General features: G+C 46.8%; 2 protein-coding genes across 2 annotated transcripts in view; both read right to left on the bottom strand.

Moving 5' to 3' along the window:
• ARHGAP19 (Rho GTPase activating protein 19) overlaps positions 1 to 4,117 on the bottom strand; it is an 81,932-nt gene extending 77,815 nt beyond the window's left edge. Inside the window, exon 1 of the mRNA XM_036829196.1 lies at positions 4,014 to 4,117. Coding sequence (XP_036685091.1) covers positions 4,014 to 4,081 — 68 coding nt within the window. The 5' untranslated portion in view covers positions 4,082 to 4,117. The remainder of the gene's footprint in view (positions 1 to 4,013) is intronic.
• A 1,437-nt stretch (positions 4,118 to 5,554) lies between these two features.
• FRAT2 (FRAT regulator of WNT signaling pathway 2) lies at positions 5,555 to 7,856 on the bottom strand. The gene has a single exon (XM_036829670.1). The coding sequence runs from the start codon at positions 7,657 to 7,659 to the stop codon at positions 6,958 to 6,960; it is 702 nt and encodes a 233-aa protein (XP_036685565.1). The 5' UTR covers positions 7,660 to 7,856; the 3' UTR covers positions 5,555 to 6,957.
• Between the last annotated feature and the right edge of the window lie 12,248 nt (positions 7,857 to 20,104).

Below are 20,104 nucleotides of genomic sequence, written 5' to 3'. Positions count from 1 at the left end.
ATCAGACACCACTTTCCTATCCAGCAAAGCCTGTGTCAAACCCTGTGATCCCTACCTTCCAATCAGGAAAGAGTTACCCTGGCAACCAAATTACTAACTCACTCAATTAGCTCCCCCCTCTTCCACTGATGCTCAGTAATCACAGAATGTCAGCCCCGGGAGAGCTCAGCCTTCAGTGGTCTAGTGCTACCGCCTCATTTAGAGATGGAAGCACAGGGAGGTTTCCACTCTGAGGTGCACTCCTTTTGAACACCAGGAAGGCTGGTGCAGACAAAGCAGCAAGAGTCTCCCATGCAGCGCTTCCTCCTGGTATTCCATCCATAACTGAAGGGAAAACAAATGACCTGCCCATAACAATGTGTCCCAGGAGGTGTAATAGATAAGAGCGTGGGCTCTGCAGGCAGCCCTGCATTGTTAGCTGTGTGATTTGGGACAGGATCCTTAACCTCAATAATCTCAATTAACTCACCTGCTAAATGGGGATAAGAATAGCACCTACCTTGAAGAATTCGGTGAAGGTGAAATTCGATCATGTATGAGAAGCAAAATAGCCAATAAACACTCTTATAAAACAAAACATCATTACCGGAAGCTACTGCATTAAGGCCACTAATTTAAGTCTTTTGTGGAAAATCCTGCCTTTTATTGACTTCTTCAATCTGTTTCTTAAAAGGCATAAACCTGTTTGCTCTGAAGATAAGACGTTTCTTAAACATGCACCCCTGTTGTATAAAGTGCTAAGGGAAGTGTAGAGAAAGGGAATAATCAGTCTAGAAGAGGTTTAATCAGAAAAGGGTGGAGGTCCCCTTCAAGCCAAACCTTAAAAACAGCTCAGGACTGGGACTCGTAGAGTAGGGGCAGCAGGAATATCACAAAGGGGAGGGTTTGTGGGGAGGGCATTCTGAAGCCACAGCTCTTAACTCCCCCATTCCTATCAGAAATCCTTCTAAATCAAATTCAGTGCTCAGCTGTAGGTCTTCATGCCTGCCCTGTCCACTCCCATCTATAAGTTGTACTGAGAAAATTGTGCAGTTTCTTCGCAGGAGGTGATCTTCAAGTTCATTTTGTTCTCACTCTTCATTTTATTTACTGTCATTATAGGGTTATCTCAGGGGCTCATGTGCGAATGTCTTCTTTTCTCAAAGAGTTTAGGCACCAGGTGATAAGGGTCTCGGCGCAAAAAGACAGAAAAAGACAAGAAGGGACACATTTCGAAAAGAAAACCCATAGTCCTCAGTACAGTACCAGGTAGCTGTTAAAATGCAGGCTCTGGAGCCAGACTGCCTAGGTCGCAATCCCAGCTCTTTCCTTTAAAACTCCTTCCTGTGACCTTGGGCAGGTTACTTCACCTCTCTCACCTCCCGTTCCTTGTCCGCCAAGTCTGATAATAATAAAGTTCCTGCCTCATCAGGTTGTGAGGATTCATTGAGCTAATGCTAGTAAAAATGCTTAGGCGACTGCCTGAAACATAGGTGCATTTAGTAACGACACCTGGGTATTGGCATTTAGTAAATATTTGCAGAGCAAACAAACGGGCAACTTCAACAGACTTGTGGAGGCTAAGAGAGTGCTTGGGGCACAGATGATGAATTGTGGTGCCTAGAGGAGAGGATGGGAAAGGAGGGACAGCAGCTAAAAAGGGAAAACAGAACCAAAGGGAGGGAGCTTCCCTGGTGGCGCAGTGGTTGAGAATCTGCCTGCTAATGCAGGGGACATGGGTTCGAGCCCTGGTCTGGGAAGATCCCACATGCCGCGGAGCAAGCGGAGCAACTAGGCCCGTGAGCCACAACTCCTGAGCCTGCGCATCTGGAGCCTGTGCTCCGCAACAAGCAAGGAGCAAGCGGAGCAACTAGGCCCGTGAGCCACAACTACTGAGCCTGCGCATCTGGAGCCTGTGCTCCACAACAAGGGAGGCCACGATAGTGAGAGGCCTGCACACTGCGATGAAGAGTGGCCCCCACTTGCCGCAACTAGAGAAAGCCCTCACACAGAAACGAAGACCCAACACAGCCAAAAATAAACAAATAAATAAAAAAAAAAAAAAAAAAAAAAAGAACCAAAGGAAGGTTTGCTCAAGCAGGAGAGACCTGTGCTCATCCCACTGTGGATGGAGGACAGTGGCAAAGGGTGGAATTGAAGGGAAGATGCTATAAAGGATAAGGCTCCTAGAGGGGGCATGAAGGGATGTGGCGCTCAGTCTGAGTAGGTTTGAAGGGCAGGACTCAGGGAGACCTTAGAGGTGGATGTCCCCTGTGACAGCACTCTAAGTCACAAACTGTCCTACCACAGGGAGGCCGGGACCAGTTGGCTGTTGAAACAACTTTGTATAACCCTTCACGCCTGAGATGGCTGGGTATGTTTTTGTGTGAAGGAGTCCTTCTTCTCTGTACCTTATGCTACAATAGAATGAAATCTAAATCTGATACCAAAGGGTTTATTAACTGCTCCGCTTTATCAATTAACTGACTCACAGGAGGTAAAATTCACCGCCCCCAATTGATAGGCTGTTCAGGGAGTTTGTTTGACTTATTGATTTGGGTGGGTTAAAAAAGAATCACAAGCTGGTTATCATCTTGTTACCTTTGCCCTGCCTTTTGCCCGTTTCTTTTTTTACTGTCTAAATTAGATTCGGTTTCCTAGGTTTTCCTGAAAATCCTCCCCAGACACCGGAGTCATAATCACCTTTCTCCAAATGCACCATAAATAGTTCTTCTCTTCAACTGGGTTAAGCAGGGCAAGAACTCACGGTGCAGATGTTCCAAACACACTGCTTAATGGTGCTGATAAAGAGAAGTTGAATAACTTCAGGATTAAAGAAAGACAGTGAAGGTCACTGAGCAAGCTCTGATTCCATATACCCTGGACCTGACCTCGGAGGGTATACATAGTGATCACATAGCTATAGCTCTGCGTTTGTGTGTGTGCACCTGTGCATGTATGTAGACACACATACCCAACCACCCCTTACAGTTCACCCTTCAGCCTCCCTTGGCTTCTCTGGGTTCTACTCTTGGTCTTTGTAAAGTGCTTAGCACAGAGCCTGGTACATGGTAAGTGCTACGTACATTGGCTAGTGTTTTTCCTTCCCAACTGACAGCATCTCCCAGGCTCCGTCCACCCCTCTTAGCCCTAACTGCCAAATCTTTATCTTCAGCCCTGATCTCTCTTCCAACTCCTAATCACTTAGGAGGCACCAGGCTGCGGTCCCTGTAACTTCCCACATGAAACTCCTAATCAACCCCCTCCCCGACCACACACACTCACACAACCAACCAGCTTCTTGCAACTTCCCTATTACTCTTGTCCTTCTGGACTCAAGACTTGCAGAATGTTACCAGGGAAACCTAGGCCTCGGATCCCTCAGAAGATGGAGTTGTCTCAACTCTGCCCATGCCCATGTCCTCAGTTCTGTGCCCATCCACTCTAAGGGACTAGGGATATCCCAGCCACAATCATCCCTGGGCCAAGTACTAGGAATGGGTTATCCCAAGCCGCAACACCTGGGAAATGGCCAATGCCTCCTTTGCACAGACACTTCCCCAGGCCCAGGACTCTGCTCTCTACAGCCTTTGCAAACAGCTGATCGGTAGCTGGGGCTGAGGTTCATGAAGAAATGTGTGGGTAGGCTCAGACAGGAGGTAAGAGGTTCAGCTTAAGAGCCATGAGCTCAGATCCTGTTCGACCTCTCCTACCTCTCCCCATTGTAAAGAGTGAAGGGCCATCTTGTAAAAGGTGCCTACCAGAGTTCCTGCCCAAACAGGGCTCAGTCCCCTTTCCCTCTCTCTACCTTGCTTCTCAGCTCCTGAAGATCTTCAGGTCCTGTCAGTCTACAGTCACCACTCTAATTTCATTCCTGAGTGCTGTCCTGGCCATGCTGCAGACCCAGAAGACAGCTGCATTGGGTGAGACCTCACCATCTTGGCCCTATGCCCTCATCTTACAGACTTGAGGTTCTAAAAAAAGCAGCCATCTACCATTTGTTATCTGTGCCTCTCTTATGCAATTCCTATTACCTTATGTGAAGGTCTTGGCCCCAAACCTGCTCGTGGGTTCTTCCAGGATGTCTGAAACCCTGTCTCATCCCGGATCCCCAGCGCCTTGCACGTATGTGGCTGGCCTGCAAGAAAAGTTTGAAAATGGTGATGCCGTTGTGTTGAGGCATTTATTGGGTCAAGGTTTTTGTGGGATGCTCTGAAGAACTTTAATAAATCCAACATGGGAGAAAACGGTGTCAAGAAAGTCTCATGGAGGTGGTACAGTATGACTGGAAGCTCTGGTTGAGGAAAGCAGGAGAAACCAGAGCCACACTGCCTGGGTTCAAATCCCAGCTCCTTAACTTAAAAGGTGGTGACTTCAGGCAAATCACTTAATCTCCTGGGTCTCGGTGTCCTCATTTATAAAATGAAGAAAACAGTGCCTACCTCATGACGAATAAAGCCACGACATAAGGAGATGATTTAAAACACCCAGAACAGTACCTGGCACGTGTGTCAAGTGCCAGCCCCCGGAATGATGACAGCAGAGACAGACCATTTGGAAGGTGTGTGGAGGTGGCCTTCTGGAAGTTCAGGAAAAGGGACTTATATGATACAGAAGCAGAAGAGGTGGCAGTGACTTGTGCTCACAGTGGAAAGGAGCGGGTGGCTGAAGTGTTAGGGCACGTGGGGCACGTTGAAGGGGCAGATGGGGGCCACTGAAGGAAGAAGGGCCAGTGGTGGCAGCAAGAATCAGCAGCTGTCATTTTTTAAGCCCTTAAGTGTCCCAGACACCTCAGGTCCTCGTTTTACCCTCCCAACCAACATATTATTGTTTTATACATGAGAGGAGGCAAACGCACGGAGCTGTGACTTGCCTACTATGACACAGCTGCTGAGCAGCGGGGCTGAGTCAAACTGAGCCACTGAGCATTAGCCTTCCCCTGCAGCCCGTGTGAGAAGGTGCTGGGCAGGACAGGTGCCCCTGGGGCTGGTTAGCAGAGCTGGGCTGTACCAAGAAAGGCTTCCTTGTGGGAAAGGGCCCCAAGCCTGGGGAAGATAAGACTGAGGGCAGAACCAGGAGAGCCACTTAATTAACTGAACCCCCATCTGCTCAAAACACCCCATTTTACAACTACCAAATACACTGCTATAAAACCCTATTGTCCTTTCCCTAGGCCACAGCTCAAGACCGGGTCAGTCTCAAAGGAGAAAATAGGCAGGCTCTGTCTATACCCTCCCCATTCTTCAAACACAAAAAAATCAGAAAATTCACCTCCCTCCACTCTCCTCCAGATACAGCAAATCACTTGGCCTCTGCCCTCCAGCCTAGAAAGTTTCTGGACTATGTTCTTATTCCACAAAGGGCGTGAAATCCCACCTAGCATGTTTTTAAAAACCTGGACTGAATTTTCTGATCTTGTGGAACATTGACCCAGAAGCACTCATCGACTGCAGCTCCACCGGTCTCCATCTCACATCTCGACCCCCAAGTCCCCTCTCCATCACGACTTCATTATGAAACGTGTCCCCTCTGTGCTTTTCTTTCCCCCACCTTCCACCAAAAAGCCAAAGCATGCTCCAAAACAAAAACCAAATTTATTCAGCAGACACTTTAATTAAGAAATCCTATAAATCAGGACCACCACAATTTCAGACACTCCGGTGCGAAGTGTACGTCAATAGCTACATCTGGAGGATGAACAAGCCATTGAATCTTTTTAAAAAATTAGTTTAGCTCCTTTAAAGTTTGGGGGTGGCACCTTACTTAAAGCGCCGTCAAGTTTCATACGGGTAAAGCCTGGGGTTTCTCCTCTTGGAGAGTCCCATTTAAAAAACGGTTTCGGTCACTCACAAAGAGCTGGTGGCAGAAGGAAACTGAGGGGTGAAGACCCACGAAAGCTCAGGCCTATGGCTCCACAGAGGGCCAGAACAGAGCAGAAAAACAGCGGGGGTCTCATCCATGCAGTGAAGACATCAGAAAGGGTGGAATAAGAAAGGCCAGCCGGGAGGACAGGAGAGAGACATAAGACATTGTTTATGCCTGTTTCTGAGAAAGCTCATGGCACCGCCAAGAGTGGCCTCCCGGGAGGAGGAGGAGGAGTTCTGGACAGAAGGAGAGCACAGAGGAAAACAAATAACTCTCCTCGCACAGCCCTCTCCACCTGTGTGTCCTCTGGAGACTCTAGGAGGTGGCGAAGCACAGACAGGGCTCTTCTTGGAGCAAGAGAAAGAAAAGACACAGGGGTCAGTTAGCTCTCCCAGGAAGCCCACAACCTTCCGTCCAAGCACACCGTGACCTTGAAACACAGGTGGCAAGGTCAAGTCATTTAAAAGTCCACATCCACCTCGACCCACCTGCAAAATTCTCCACCTCCCTGCCCCCGACAACTGGAGTTCACATCTCCCACCTCGACCTGTCACCGATGACGTGGGAGAAAGGGGTCGGGCGATGCCAACCCACCCACCACCAAGCTTTTACATTCTTCTTCCCTCCGGAATTTCTTTGCACAGCAATTGTAGCACCATTTTCACTAAGTTCCTCCACCGGAAAATAAAATGTATTCGTGTCATCAGTTTTCAAGTATTGTTACAAAGCCCTCGCGATTCTCGCCCCTTGGAGCCGTATCTTCAAACAATCCAAGCACACGACACCCCCAAGGGTTAAGTCAGGTACAAGTTGATGCAAATAGCTGCCATAGTTCTCCCAGTTTTACCCCAGGTTCCCGTCCCCGAGGTGGCCGGGGAAATTCTCACGCGACACGGACGCGCCCTGGCCCGTGCATTTCTCCACGCTCAAGTTTTCGCCGACAGCCTCGCCAGGGCGGGTAACTTCTCGGCTTGAGGTCTCTCCCCACGCGCCTCCTTGCAGCCTAGGCGGTCGCTCCCAAGACGGCAACGGCGGCTTCAGCTCAAGGTTGGGGAAGGCACAGGACGCCGTTGGGTCCCCGCAGCGGCTTCTTCCTCCTCCAGGGACCCTGGGTCAGTGCAAGGCGCCGGAGGGCTGAAGGGCGACAGGGTCCGGTCGGCTGCGGCTGCCCCCGGGTCCGGGGGGTGCCGCAGGGCCCGTGGCTGCTACCGCGGCGACGGCTCGCTGGAGCCTCCGCACGGCCTCCTTGATGAGGTTCCCCGAGAGCACCAGCTGCTGCAGGAGCCTGTGCGGGTCGTCGTCGTTGGCGCGCGCCCCGGCTGGGGGCCATCGTCGCTGTTGCAGGCGGCGGGAGGCGACAGCGCCCCGCAGCCATCCTCGCCGGCACGGCCCGGGCAGCGCGCTGGGGCTTGCGGCGAGCTCTGTCACAAAGTAGGGCGCAGCCCGGCCCCGCACCCGGCCGCGGTCCCCGAGGGCGCAGCGCAGGGCCCCCGGGGGCGCCGGACCCCCAGTCTCGGCCGAGGCGGGCGGCAGAAGCAACGGCAGAGCCGGGGCTCGGGCCTTGTCCGCCCGCACCACCGCCGGGGGTCGCGGGGGCTGCAGTGGCGGCCCCGGGGGCGCGCACGGGGAGGCAGGGCGGTCCTGCGCCGCGTCCAGCTGTAGCGTCTCGCCGATCTGGGCCACCAGCCGGTCCACCTCGCCCGAGCCGCCCAGAGTCACCGACTGTTCCAGCAGGAGGAAGCTGTCCTCCTCCTCCTCCTCCTCCTCCTCCTCTTCCTCGCCGGCTTCCTCTTCCTCCTCCCTCCGGCACGGCATGGCCCCCAGCGCGGGCACCCGGAGCTCTGCGGGAGTCGCCGGCGGCTCGGCTGCCCCCGGGGCTCGGTGGGCCGCGGCGGAGCCGGGCGCAGTGCTGAGGCCGAAGCCGGAGCCGGGGCGGACGCGGAAGCCGGAGCCCGCCAGGCACTCTCGCCGCGCGCCAGCAGCCGCGGGAGCCGGAATCCTACCGGCTCGGGTTGATTTGTAAACAATGGGTGACGTTACCGCCGGGCCCTACCACCGCGCCGGGGCGGGGGGGACAAGCGAGGAGGTGGCGCAGCGCGGGCCGTCACGGGCAGCGCAGGGCCGCGGCCGGAGCCTTCTTGTGTCTGCGCTGGGTGTCTGCGTAGGAGGGGATACGGGGCATGGGGAGAGCTTCGTACTTCCCTGGTCGGATGAGCAGCACAGCACTATGAAGACTCTGAGGTGGCCACGATTGGATTCTCCCACTCACGGACACACCCCCCCCACACACACCCAACCACTAGTCCTCCGACGCTTCCTCCCTCCCCACGTGTCGGCAAGACTTGGGCGGCCCTGCTCCCCCTCCCGCGCACCCGCAGTCACCCGGGCCCGGGAGTGGTGGGGGAGGGGCGGGCCCTGCGACCAGCTGGCTTGGGAGGGGTGGGCCTGGGGAAATTGGGGGCGGGGAGGGGGACTCCGCAATGGAGGGCGGAATCGCCCTGAGGTGGAGTCTCGGAGCCTGCTCTCTCCGCCTAGTCCTCAAGCGCTACGGCCCAGCGCGAGAGAAAGACGCGCCACCGCCTGGCCAAAGAAGAGCTGACTTTGTTCATTAAAAAAAAAAAGCCGCGCGGCCAAAAAAAAAGATTTAAATAGAAATATAGGGCGATGAAAAAAAACTCTCCAATTATAGGATTCAAACATGGTTCACATATTAAAAGTTTTTCTTTTCCAGCCTTTTTCTATAAAAGTGTTATACAAACAGCCACTCGTATACAACGTTATACACTTTTCCACTAGCATTATCCCGTAAACGGTGTTCGTGTTATTGCATGCGCTTTGAGAACATATAATGATTACGCAAGTTTCCATTAAGTGGCTGTACCATAACTTACTAAATAATTCCTTTAACGTTTGCGGTTTACCTAATTTCACCGTTGTAAATAAGTGCGTGACTAACATTTTTGTGCGTAAAACTTTTTCCGTGTTGATTCTTTCCTAAGAACATATTCCCAGGAATGGAAATTCAGGTCAAAGGATATGGATATTTTAAGGTTTCTGATAAATGTACCAAATTGCTTTCCAACAGTTGGGTAAATTTACTCTCTCATCATTCATGTGTATTTACTCTCTCATCATTCATGTGTATCGCCTTCACTAGTATTAATACTTGAGTATTATAGTTATTTTTCTGATTTTGTAGGTGAAATGGATCTCATTTCAGTATTTATTTCTTTGCCTTTAGTCAGGTAGAGTAGTTTTCTAAATCTTTGTTAACCAACTGTACTTCCTTTTTTTGTGAATAGTTCTCTAATAAGTTTTTCCTATTGATTTTCTCTTTTGTATTTTCATGACTCCTCTACATGCCAAAAGTTAACTCTTTTCTTTCATATTTTGCTGTGACTATTTCTTCGGTTTTTGTTGGCCCTGTGGAGTTTTTATTTTTTCACTAAAACTTAAACTTTAATATAGTCAAATCTACATAAACTACCTTCCTTTGAAGCTTCTAACACAATGCTAAAGTTAGTCTTCTTGGCTCCAGAAAGTTATTAAATATTACGTTCTATTTTCCTGAGATTTTTCTGGTGCCTTGATTTTTTTCAAATCCATCTGGATTCACTTTGGTCACTGGTGCAGGGAGATGATACGATTTTTTTCCCACCACAGAGCTCGTCAGGCAGGGCTGTAGTTCTTCTTCAGGACAGAGGTGTTTGGGCACTGTAAACACAAGCTGTGCCCTGAGGAGCTCCCAGCTGCTGGTTAAGCCGAAGGTTGTGAGGACTGGGTGGGGCTGGGAATATTATGATCAGTCTGTGTGCGAAGTCAAGAAAAACCTTGAACAGGTTGTACCAAGACCTAAAGAGATCCTTGTCTCATTCCTGCCGCGTCTGGGTGTGTGGCTCCTGGCAAATCAGTTTACAAGTGAAAACACATGTAAAATGGAAAAAATAATCCCAGCCCTGCCTCCCTTTGAGGATTGCTTTCAGGATCAAATGAGATAATGGGAGCAGGCTTTGTCAGGCATTACACAAATGTAATGTGGGATTAGGTCCAATGGTTTACTAACAGAGGCCTGGCTTAATTCCAGCGATTCCCTGAGGGAATCAGCTAATAAATTCATGATAAAGTTTCCCCCTTACAGCCCACTAATTAAAACGTACCCCCAAGGCATTACTTCCTTGAACCTGCCTGGTCCCTGAATTCTGCCTCGGGACCACCCTGACCTGGGATTGATTAAGGCCTTCTTGAAGTCAGCCCAAAGGCTCCCAAATCCCAAGGTGTGACCCCCTACAACTAGTTCTGCAGGTTTTGCTGACAGATCCTTTCCCAACAAGCAGCCTTCCTCCTGCATCTCTGTGGAGGGCTCTTCACACGCTTTACTGATGAGGACTGGAAGCCATTCCCCCCAGAGAGAGTGATTTTCATTTTCATTCTGATGGTACTTACTGGAGAATTTCAAGGGGAATGAAAATTAGGGGAGGGCTTATGGATTTCAGCAGAGTTAAATGGTAATTTTTTTTTTTCTCCTCTCTGTAAGATGATGCCTGCCTGTAAGTAGAGAAAAGCAGTTTTATGCTCCATTGACTTTAAACATTAATGGAGCTGGTGTAGCTATTGTCTCTAACCCAGCATCCCTGGAAGTCGTTTTTGTTTTCTTGTCAGGGTAATTCCCATAGTGTTCTTAGTACTATAGGAAATGGAGCTGAGATGGCATTCTCTTAAGAATCTTCCCTTTGTAATGTTGCGTTTGTGTGGAGATTGCTATGTAAATATGCTGGGACTTGGATATTATACTATTCATTATAAAGATGAATTCATTACAGAAGACCAACTCCATTTTCTGGGGGCACTTCTCTGGAGAACTCTGAGAGAAGAAAGTGCTGTGCTGGACCAGTGGGAGGCAGAGAAATGCCCAGGATTAGGAATCAAAATACAAGATGCTAGAGAGGCTCAGATGCAATTAAAAGTAATGAGAGGGTATCAGAAAGGGAAGCGATGGGAGCTGTGTGCCTGGCACGCTGGCCGCCTGCCTGGAAAGAGACATGGAGCGTATTCAGCATCACCCGTGGAAGGACACAGAATTCAAGGATTTTCTGAATTTGTTTGGACTGCATTGAAATTCTTCGCAAGGCGTCCGCTTTCCACCTGGACTTTGTTTTCAGTAACCTGTACTCAGAGAAACCAGCGGGGATGAAGAGATAGACTCTAGGCTTGGAATTCCACCTGCATCCAGCCATGTCATCCTTCTGTGCCTCACATCCTGAATCTGTAAAATGGAGGGTGATCCCTTCTTTACAAAATTGTTATATTACATAAGAATATGTATGGGAAGGGCTTCCCTGGTGGCACAGTGGTTGGGAGTCTGCCTGCCAATGCGGGGGACGCGGGTTCGAGCCCTGGTCTGGGAAGATCCCACATGCCGCGGAGCAACTAGGCCCGTGAGCCACAATTACTGAGCCTGCGCGTCTGGAGCCTGTGCTCCGCAGCAAGAGAGGCCGCGATAGTGGGAGGCCCGCGCGCCGCGATGAGGAGTGGCCCCCGCTTGCCGCAACTAGAGAAGGCCCTGGCACAGAAATGAAGACCCAACACATCCATAAATAAATAAATAAACAAATAAATAATTTTAAAAAAAGAATATGTATGGGAAGACTTATCACATGACCTTGGCGGGAGTGATGTTGGAGTGAAGCTCTGAGAAGCAGAAATAGTCTTAGTGATGTGTAAGCCTTAAAAAAGGGGAATTCTATGCTGTGATCCATGAACAGATGAATAAACAAACTGGGGTATAGCCATGCAATGGAATATTACTCAGCCATAAAAAGAAATGAAGTGGCGATGTGCTACAACATGATGCTCGAAAACATTATGTTAAGTGAGAGAAACCAGAAACACAAGGTCATGCATGTATTGGGATTCCACTTACAGGAAGTATCCAGAATAGGTAAACCCATAAAGGCAGAAAGTAGATTGGTGGTTGCTTAGTTCTGGGGAGCGAGAATGGTGGCGGCGGGGGGATGACTGCTAAAGGGTACGAGGTTTCCTTTTGGAGTGTTGAAAATGTTTTGGAGATTAATAGCGGTGGTGGTTGCACAGTGCTGTGGGTGTACTAAATGTCACTGAATTGTACACTTTAAAATGGCTAATTTTATGCTATGTGAATTTCACCTCAGTAAGAAAAATTCTATGCTGTATCTGGTATTTGATCTAGTTCTTTCTTTTTCTATAATTGTAACGGCAATGTATTTGGGGATGTGAAGTCATCACATCTTCACCATGCTTCCAATGCAGGTCGCCGCTCTTTTTCGACTTTGAAGTCACATTGAAGATGTCAGATCAGCTGATTCCCTCACTCCTGTTGCATGATTTTCTGGCCAAGGTAAACTGGGTCATTGTCTTCCCTCGGTAAGGAAGCAAAGGCTAGTCCAGAGGCAGCCAGGGGACCACGGTGGGCCTGATAAATATCTTCAGTCATCCTTCTCATCCCAAAGTTTTCTTCTGGTTACCTACCTCTCTCCTTTGTGCTAACGGTGTTGGTTGGGAAAGTGGATACAGTACAGTGCCTAAAGGGAAAGGGGTTATTATTAATAAAATTATGACCTAGGTAATCATGATTAGAATTTGCCTTGGACAAAACTGTAGGTTCAGATCACAGATCAGTGGTCGCCAAAGGTTAAGTTGGTGGAGGGGAGGCTGTGACTACAAAGACGAGCACGGGAATTTTGGAGGGCCGTGGGGGGGCGATGGAACTGCTCAGTGTCCTGATGGTGGTAATGGTTACACACATCTACACAGGTGTTAAAACTCAGAACTGTACACCCAAACAACAAAACAAACTGTAAACACACACACCATGTATTAATTATGGTGGCAGATGCATGGGTGTATATATTTGTCGAAACTCAATGGACACTTCGGACCTCCCTGGTGGTCCAGTGGTAAAGAATCTGTCCTGCAATGCAGGGGACGCAGGTTGGATCCCTGGTCAGGGAACTAAGATCCCACATGCCGTGGGGCAACTGAGCCTGCATGCCACAACTACTGAGTCCACGCGCCTCAACTAGAGAGCCCATGTGCCGCAAACTACAGAGCCCACACGCCCTGGAGCCCTTGTGCCACAACTAGAGAGAAGCCCGTGCCACGATGAAATATCCCACATGCTGCAACTAAGACCCGACGCAGCCAAAAAAATAAATTAAATAAATATTTTTAAAACCCTTAAAACAACTCAATGGACACTTAAAATGGGTAAATTAATTATATGTGAAATATAACCTCAATAAAGTTGATTTTCAAAAATTCACCTTGGTGGGGGGCTTCCCTGGTGGCGCAATGGTTAGGAATCCGCCTGCCAATGCAGGGGACATGGGTTTGATCCCTGCTCTGGGAAGATCCCACATGTCGCAGAGTAACTAAGCCCACAAACCACAACTACTGACCCCATGTGCCACAACTACTGAAGCCCGTGCGCCTAGAGCCCGTGCTCCGCAACAAGAGAAGCTACCGCAATGAGAAGCCCGCGCACAACAACAAAGAGTAGCCCCCGCTCACTGCAACTAGAGAAAACGCACGCACAGCAATGAAGACCCCACACAGCCAAAAATAAATAAATAAATAAATAAATAAATAAATATTTAAAAAATTGCCTTGGAACATGAAAGACATATGCCCTATAAATTCTCTATAAATCACATCATATTGGAAAGTAGGAAAGATGACAAATGGGCTGCTGGTTGTGTGACAGACCAGGCCTCATGGGGCGAGGGAAGTCCTGGCAGGGTCACCACAGTCTGGAGCTCAGCTTGGGAGGCTGTAACCTCCCCCCATTCGCTTCAAGTAGGCCATTCTGGATTTTCCTCCTGGAGTAGCTTTGCTTACGGTTTCTTGGGGGAGGGAAGGCACAGGTGAGTCCGGCATCTATAGACCCTGACACACAAGTGCACTGAGGCCTTCTCTTTCCTGCTTCAGACTCCTGCAGGCAAACACCAGACCTGCTTGGAGACAGTGCTGGTCTCCTCTGCAGAAAAAGCACATGACTTCATTTGGGAAAACAGCCCATTTGGAAATACAGACTTGAGAACATTGTCTAAATTCATTCTTACCCATCACAGGCCTGTGTCCCTAGGTCCAGCGAGCTGTCCAGGGCCCACAGCCTTCTGGTCCTGGCCAACTTTAGAGGGGGCACCACGTTGGGAGTTGGGTGACTTGGGTAGTAGTCTTGGTTCCTCCAGTACCTGGATGCTGGGGACAGCAGTCCCAGCTCTGGGCCTCATGGTCCCATTTGCAAAGCAAGGGATTTGAACTCAACTCCTGAAGGCTGCCCTGGCTCTAGGATGCTGCGTGAGCAGCTCGGCTGTGATATCCAGGCCCATAATCTCTAACCCTTCCTCGTAGTACTCCTGCAAAATTAGGATGGCCAGCAGCTAGTGCTGAAAAAACTGACAAGGTCATTGGGAGACTTTGTGCTTTTTACTCTGTTTCCAATTCTGTAAAATGGACATAATATAACCATCTAATTTAGGAGCTGTTCTCAGCAGAGAAGGAGGAGCCAGCTGCACCTGGTGCTCAGCTGGACAGCCCCAAGTAAACCACGGCCCCTCCTTCTTAATCCAGGCTCTGTGAATGCACACTTTTAGAAACCTATTAGCCTTGATTTGGGGTTCATTCTTTTCTCTCTACTACTATGTGGTGTTTTTTTTTTGTTTTTTTTTTTTTACTATGTGGTTTTAATATTTTCTTCTCTAGCAGTCTTGCCATATATTTGGGTTTTATTATATAAATCTGTGGATACAGATGGACTATACATTTAAGTAAAAAAAAAAGTGCTGTCTCCCCCAAAGAAAAAACAAACCTTCAAGGTTAAATTAGGTAAGAATTTAGGTAATAATTCCTAACATTTATCTGTAGTTATTATTGTGCCATGTACTGAGCTTAATGCCTTACACATACATTTTATTTTATCCTCAAAACAAATGTGTGAGTTAGATATGATCATCTCTATAATATAATATAGAGATCTATAATATAGAGAGGATATTCTCTCTAGGGAAACTGAGGCACAGAGAAGTAAAGTAACCAGCCCAAGTTTACACAGCTAGCAAGTGGGGGACTGGTCTTTGGGTGACCCACCATCCCAATTTGCCTGGGACTCTCCTGGTTTTAGCCCTGAAAGTCTGCTGTCCTGGGAAATTGCCCTAATCTCCGGCCAACCAGGATAGCTGGTCGCCATAGCTCAGTGGTCCTCAACGTTGGGGGCAACGTTGCTCCTCAAGGGACGTTCTGCAATGGTAGTTGTTATAGTAATGGTAGTTATTACTTGTATTATTTGTATTACTATTACTACCACATATAATTTTTTAACTTCTCATCCTCCCTCTTCTTACCACCACGATATCCCTACAAAAGTATTATCAGCTCTACCAAACCACTTCCCATGCTTGCAGGAGGAGGAAGGGTGTTGATTGGGAGTACCCAAAGTGAAAGGCACCTACTTTTACTTTTTTAAAACTCTTTTTTTCCCTTACTTTTGCAGCAATTCTTTATTCTTTATTTATTTATATTTTTTGGCCGCACCGCGCAGCATGTGGGATCTTAGTTCCCCGACCAGGGATCAAACCCACGCCCCTGCATGGGAAGTGCAGAGTCTTAACCACTGGACTGCCAGGGAAGTCCCTACTTTTAAAAAAAATTTTAACCAGAACCCACTTTTCTGGCTCAGCCAGTGTTTAATGAGAGCTCCGAGCCTGCCCCATCCCATGCAGCTTTCAGCCAGGAGAAGAAGGCTGGCTGCGGAGCAAGAGCAAAGGCAGCTGAATACATCAGTGAGTAACCCCCACCCCACCCCCCGAGCTGCTGCTGCTGTGTCTTGTGCTTCCTTCCAAACCTGGATCCTCAAAGGGGCCTTTCCTATTCTCTTTTCTGAAAAATGAGAGCACATTGTAAATAAAATCATTTCAAAGCATGGTTGCTTAGTGGTTTCTACACAAAGGGAAAATCCTCTAAAAGGTAAACAGCCCCACCAAATGTAAGGTAGGAACTTTGGGGGCCAAGGGTCCTTAACTAGTGGCCCCTGTCCTATAGAAGTAGCTCTAAGCCTCAAAAAGTTGAACAGAAATACTATATGATCCAGCAATTCCACTTCTGGGTATATAACCCAAATTGAAAGAATTGAAAGCACCACATTCATAGCAGCATTATTCTCAATAGCCAAAGATAGAAATAACCCAAATGTCCATCCAGATTTATGAATGGATAAACAAATGTGATATAGTCATACAATGGATTATCATTCCTCCATAAAAAGGAAGGGAATTCTGACACATACGACAACATGGATGAACCTTGAGGACAGTATGCTAAGTGAAATAAACCAGTCACAAAAGAATAAATATTGCATGATTCCACTTATATGAAATACCTAAAGTAGTCAAATTCATAGGAACCAAAAGTAAGACAAAAAGGGGCTGGGGGAGCGGAGGAATGGGAGTTGTTTAATGGGTATGGAATTTCAGTTTGGGAAGATGAAAACGTTCTGGAGATGGACCGTGGTGATGGTTGCACAACAATGGGAATGTACTTAATGCTACTGAACTGTACACTTAAAATGGCTAAAATGGTAAATTTTGTGCTATGTATATTTTATCACAATGAAAGAAGAAGTACCAGTTGCCTGGAAAAAGGAAAAAAAAAAAGACAGACAATAACAAGTGTTGGCAAAGATGTGGAGAAATTGGAGCCCTTATACATTGCTGATGGGAATGTGAAACACTGCAACAGTTTGACAGTTCCTCAAAAAGTTAAACATGGCCTTAGCACATGACCCAGCAATTCCACTCCTGGGCGTATATCCGAGAGAACTGAAAGCACATGTCCATACAAACACTTGCACAAAAATATTCATAGCAACATTATTCATAGCAGCCAAAAAATAGAAACAACTCAAATGTCCATCAACTGATGAATGAATAAACAAAATATGGTATATCCATACATGGAATGTTATTTAGCCTTAAAAAGGAATGAAGTACTGATACATGCTACAACATGGATAAAACTTGAGAGCATTATGCTCAATGGAAGAAGCCAGACACAAAAAGCCACGTGTTATATAATGCCATTTATATAAAATGTCCAGAATCGGCAAATCCATAGAGACAGAAAGTAGATTTCCAGGGGATGGGGGAAGGGAAGCAGGGCATGAGGAATGACTGCTTAATGGGTATAGGTTTTCTTTTTGGGGTGGTGGAAATGTTCTGGAATTAGTGGTGACAGTTGTAAAACATTGAATTGTGTGCTTTAAAAAGGTGACTTTGGGGAACTCCCTGGTGGTCCAGTGGTTAGGACACCGTGCTTTCAGTGTTGGTCTGGGAACTAAGATCCCACAAGCTGCAGGGTGTGGAAAGAAAGAAAGAAAGAAAGAAAGAGAGAGAGAGAAGAAAGAAAGAAAGGAGAGAGAGAAAGAAAGAGAGAGAGAAAGAGAGAGAGAGAGAGAGAGAAAGAAAGAAAGAGAGAGAGAAAGAAAGAAAGAGAGAAAAAGAAAGAAAGAAAGAAAGAAAGAAAGAAAGAAAGAAAGAAAGAAAGAAAGAAAGAAAGAAAGGAAGGAAGAAAGGAAGAAAGGAAACAGTCTGGCAGTTTCTTAAGAGGTTAAACATAAACTTAGCATATGACCCAGGAATTCCAATCCTAAGACTCTATCAAGAGACATGGAAACAAGTCCATAAAAAGGCTTGGGCGTGAATGTTCCTAGCAGTGTTAGTCATAATAACCCAAAGGTGGAAACAATTCAAATGCCTATCAACTGGTGAATGGATAAACACAATGTGTGTATACCCATATACTGGAATACTATTCAGCAATAAAAAGAAATGAACTACTGAATCATGCTAAAACATGGAGGAACCTCAAAAACACTATGTTAAGTCAAAGAAGAACTATGTTAAGCCAGATGCAAAACACTACATATTACTTGATTCCATTTATGTGAAATATCCAGAAGAGGCAAATTTACAGAGACAGAAAGCAGACCAGCCCGGGGTTGTGGATGGGAGCAGAGAGTAACAACAAAGGGGCACAAGGGAAATGTTGGGGGTGATGGCAATGTTCTAAAACTGGAGGTTGGTGATAAATTATATTAAAAATCATAGAACTGTACATTTACAGTGGGTGAATTTTATGGTATATAAATTATATATCAATAAAGCAGTTAAACGTTGCTTTAAGGAAATTTATTGTCAATAAAGGAAAACTCCAGAGCTGTGGTCCCCAGCCACACAGGGCTATTCAGCACTTGAAATGTAGCTAGTCTGAATTGAGATGTGCTGTTTAGTGTAAAATACACACTGGATGGGCTTCCCTGGTGGCGCAGTGGTTAAGAATCCGCCTGCCAATTCAGAGGACACGGGTTCGAGCCCTGGTCCAGGAAGATCCCACATGCCGCGGAGCCACTAAGCCCGTGCGCCACAACTACTGAGCCTGCACTCTAGAGCCCGCACGCCACAATTACTGAGCCCATGTGCCACAACTACTGAAGCCTGTGCACCTAGAGCCTGTGCTCCGCAACAAGAGAAGCCACCACAATGAGAAGCCTGTGCACCGCAGCGAAGAGCAGCCCCCGCTCGCCATGACTAGAGAAAGCCCGCACGCAGCAACGAAGACCCAACGCAGCCAAAAATAATTAAATAAAATAAATAAATTTAAAAAAAAATACACACTGGATTTCATAGACTTAGCATCAATAACAGAATGTAAGCTATTCATTAATAATTGTTTACATTATTACATGTTAAATGATATCTGGATATATTAGGTTAAATAAAATATATTACTAAAATTAATTTCACCTTTTTTTTCTTTTTAAACGTGGCTACTAGAAAATTTTCATAGGTGACTTGCATTATATTTCTGTTGGTCAGTGCTGCTCTAGAAGCAGGTCTAGCTTCAGATGAACCTTGATCTAGCAGCTTAACAATGTCACTAAAGACCTTATTTCTTTCGTTTGCTCTTCCATGGCTTTGGTTTCATCCTGTAGCTAGCTACTCTCAGTGTTGCAGCCAGCAACTCTTAGAGGGACATGCTTCTTCACCCAAGAGTAGAGAGTCTGTGTATCAGAATCTTTCCCAGAAGGTCTGGGATTCATGCATTGGACTGGCTTAGTTCACATGCTCACCCCTGGGTCAATCTTGTGGACAGGAGGAGAGACTTCGTGGATAGTTCACATGCCCTACTCCTAGAGCTGGTGATAGAGTCAACTTCTCCAGTATCACATTTTTACCAGAACTGAAATCAAGAGTGTAGGGAAGGGAAAGGAATGGAATGAATGCTGGGGAAGCAACCAAGAAATCTCCACATTGAGAAAGAGACATAAATAACAACAACACAGTGTGATGAGTAGTCATAGAGGTATAAACAGATTGCCTGTGGTCTGTTCTTGCTATTGTTTCTGCTTTTTCTTACTCATATCTTGTCCCCTAGTATGCGAGGTTATCGTTGATTGAATACTGGACATTGTATTTGAAAAATTATTTATACAAATAATTTGGAAGCTAGGATGATGTCATCCTTCACATAGGATTTTTGTTTGTTTCTATCAAATTCCTGGGGACCCTAGGAGTCTGGAAACACCTTACTCCAAATCCTAGCCTCAAGATTCCCTGGGCCACCCAGACAACTTGATGGTAGTTTGCAAGTGTATGTGACATACCTTAGATTTATCCTTAGTCCCAGTTTGTAGTCCGTTAGGGTCCCAGCTTAAGGTGTGTGTATAATTTATTTGGGTCTCCACTCTTGGTGATTCCTAAACTCAAAACTTTTGTCCCCTTAACCTCATGAGGCCCCTAAAAGTGCATTTCAGCCTCACAACAGACTCTTTGTAATTTGCACCACCACCCATCCACCCAAACAAAAGTTTCCCTTTTGCTGGGCTCTCTGAGTCCTATCTACTCCTGAGGCTTGGTCAGGTAATTCCTCACTATACTGTTAGCTTTTTGTTGCTTTTAAGAAGTTTTGTCTTTTTACACCAAAGTGGGAAAGTGGTGGTGTGATGAATTGGGAGATTGGGATTGACATATATACACTAATATGTATAAAATGGATAACTAATAAGAACCTGCTGTATAAAAAAATAAATAAAATAAAATTCAAAAATTCAAAGAAAAAGTTTTGTCTTTTTAAATGTTTCATCCTACTTCCTTTATTTTTAGCAATAAAGTACTTTTAAAAAATAAATTTATTTACTTATTTAGGTCTTCGTTGCTGCACATGGGCTTTC

This window comes from Balaenoptera musculus, chromosome 16 (genome assembly GCF_009873245.2).
Source record: "Balaenoptera musculus isolate JJ_BM4_2016_0621 chromosome 16, mBalMus1.pri.v3, whole genome shotgun sequence".
Classification (NCBI taxonomy): Eukaryota; Metazoa; Chordata; class Mammalia; order Artiodactyla; family Balaenopteridae; genus Balaenoptera; species Balaenoptera musculus.
The sequence above is the reverse complement of the archived record's forward strand: the minus strand, read 5'-3'. Positions and strand labels throughout refer to the sequence as shown.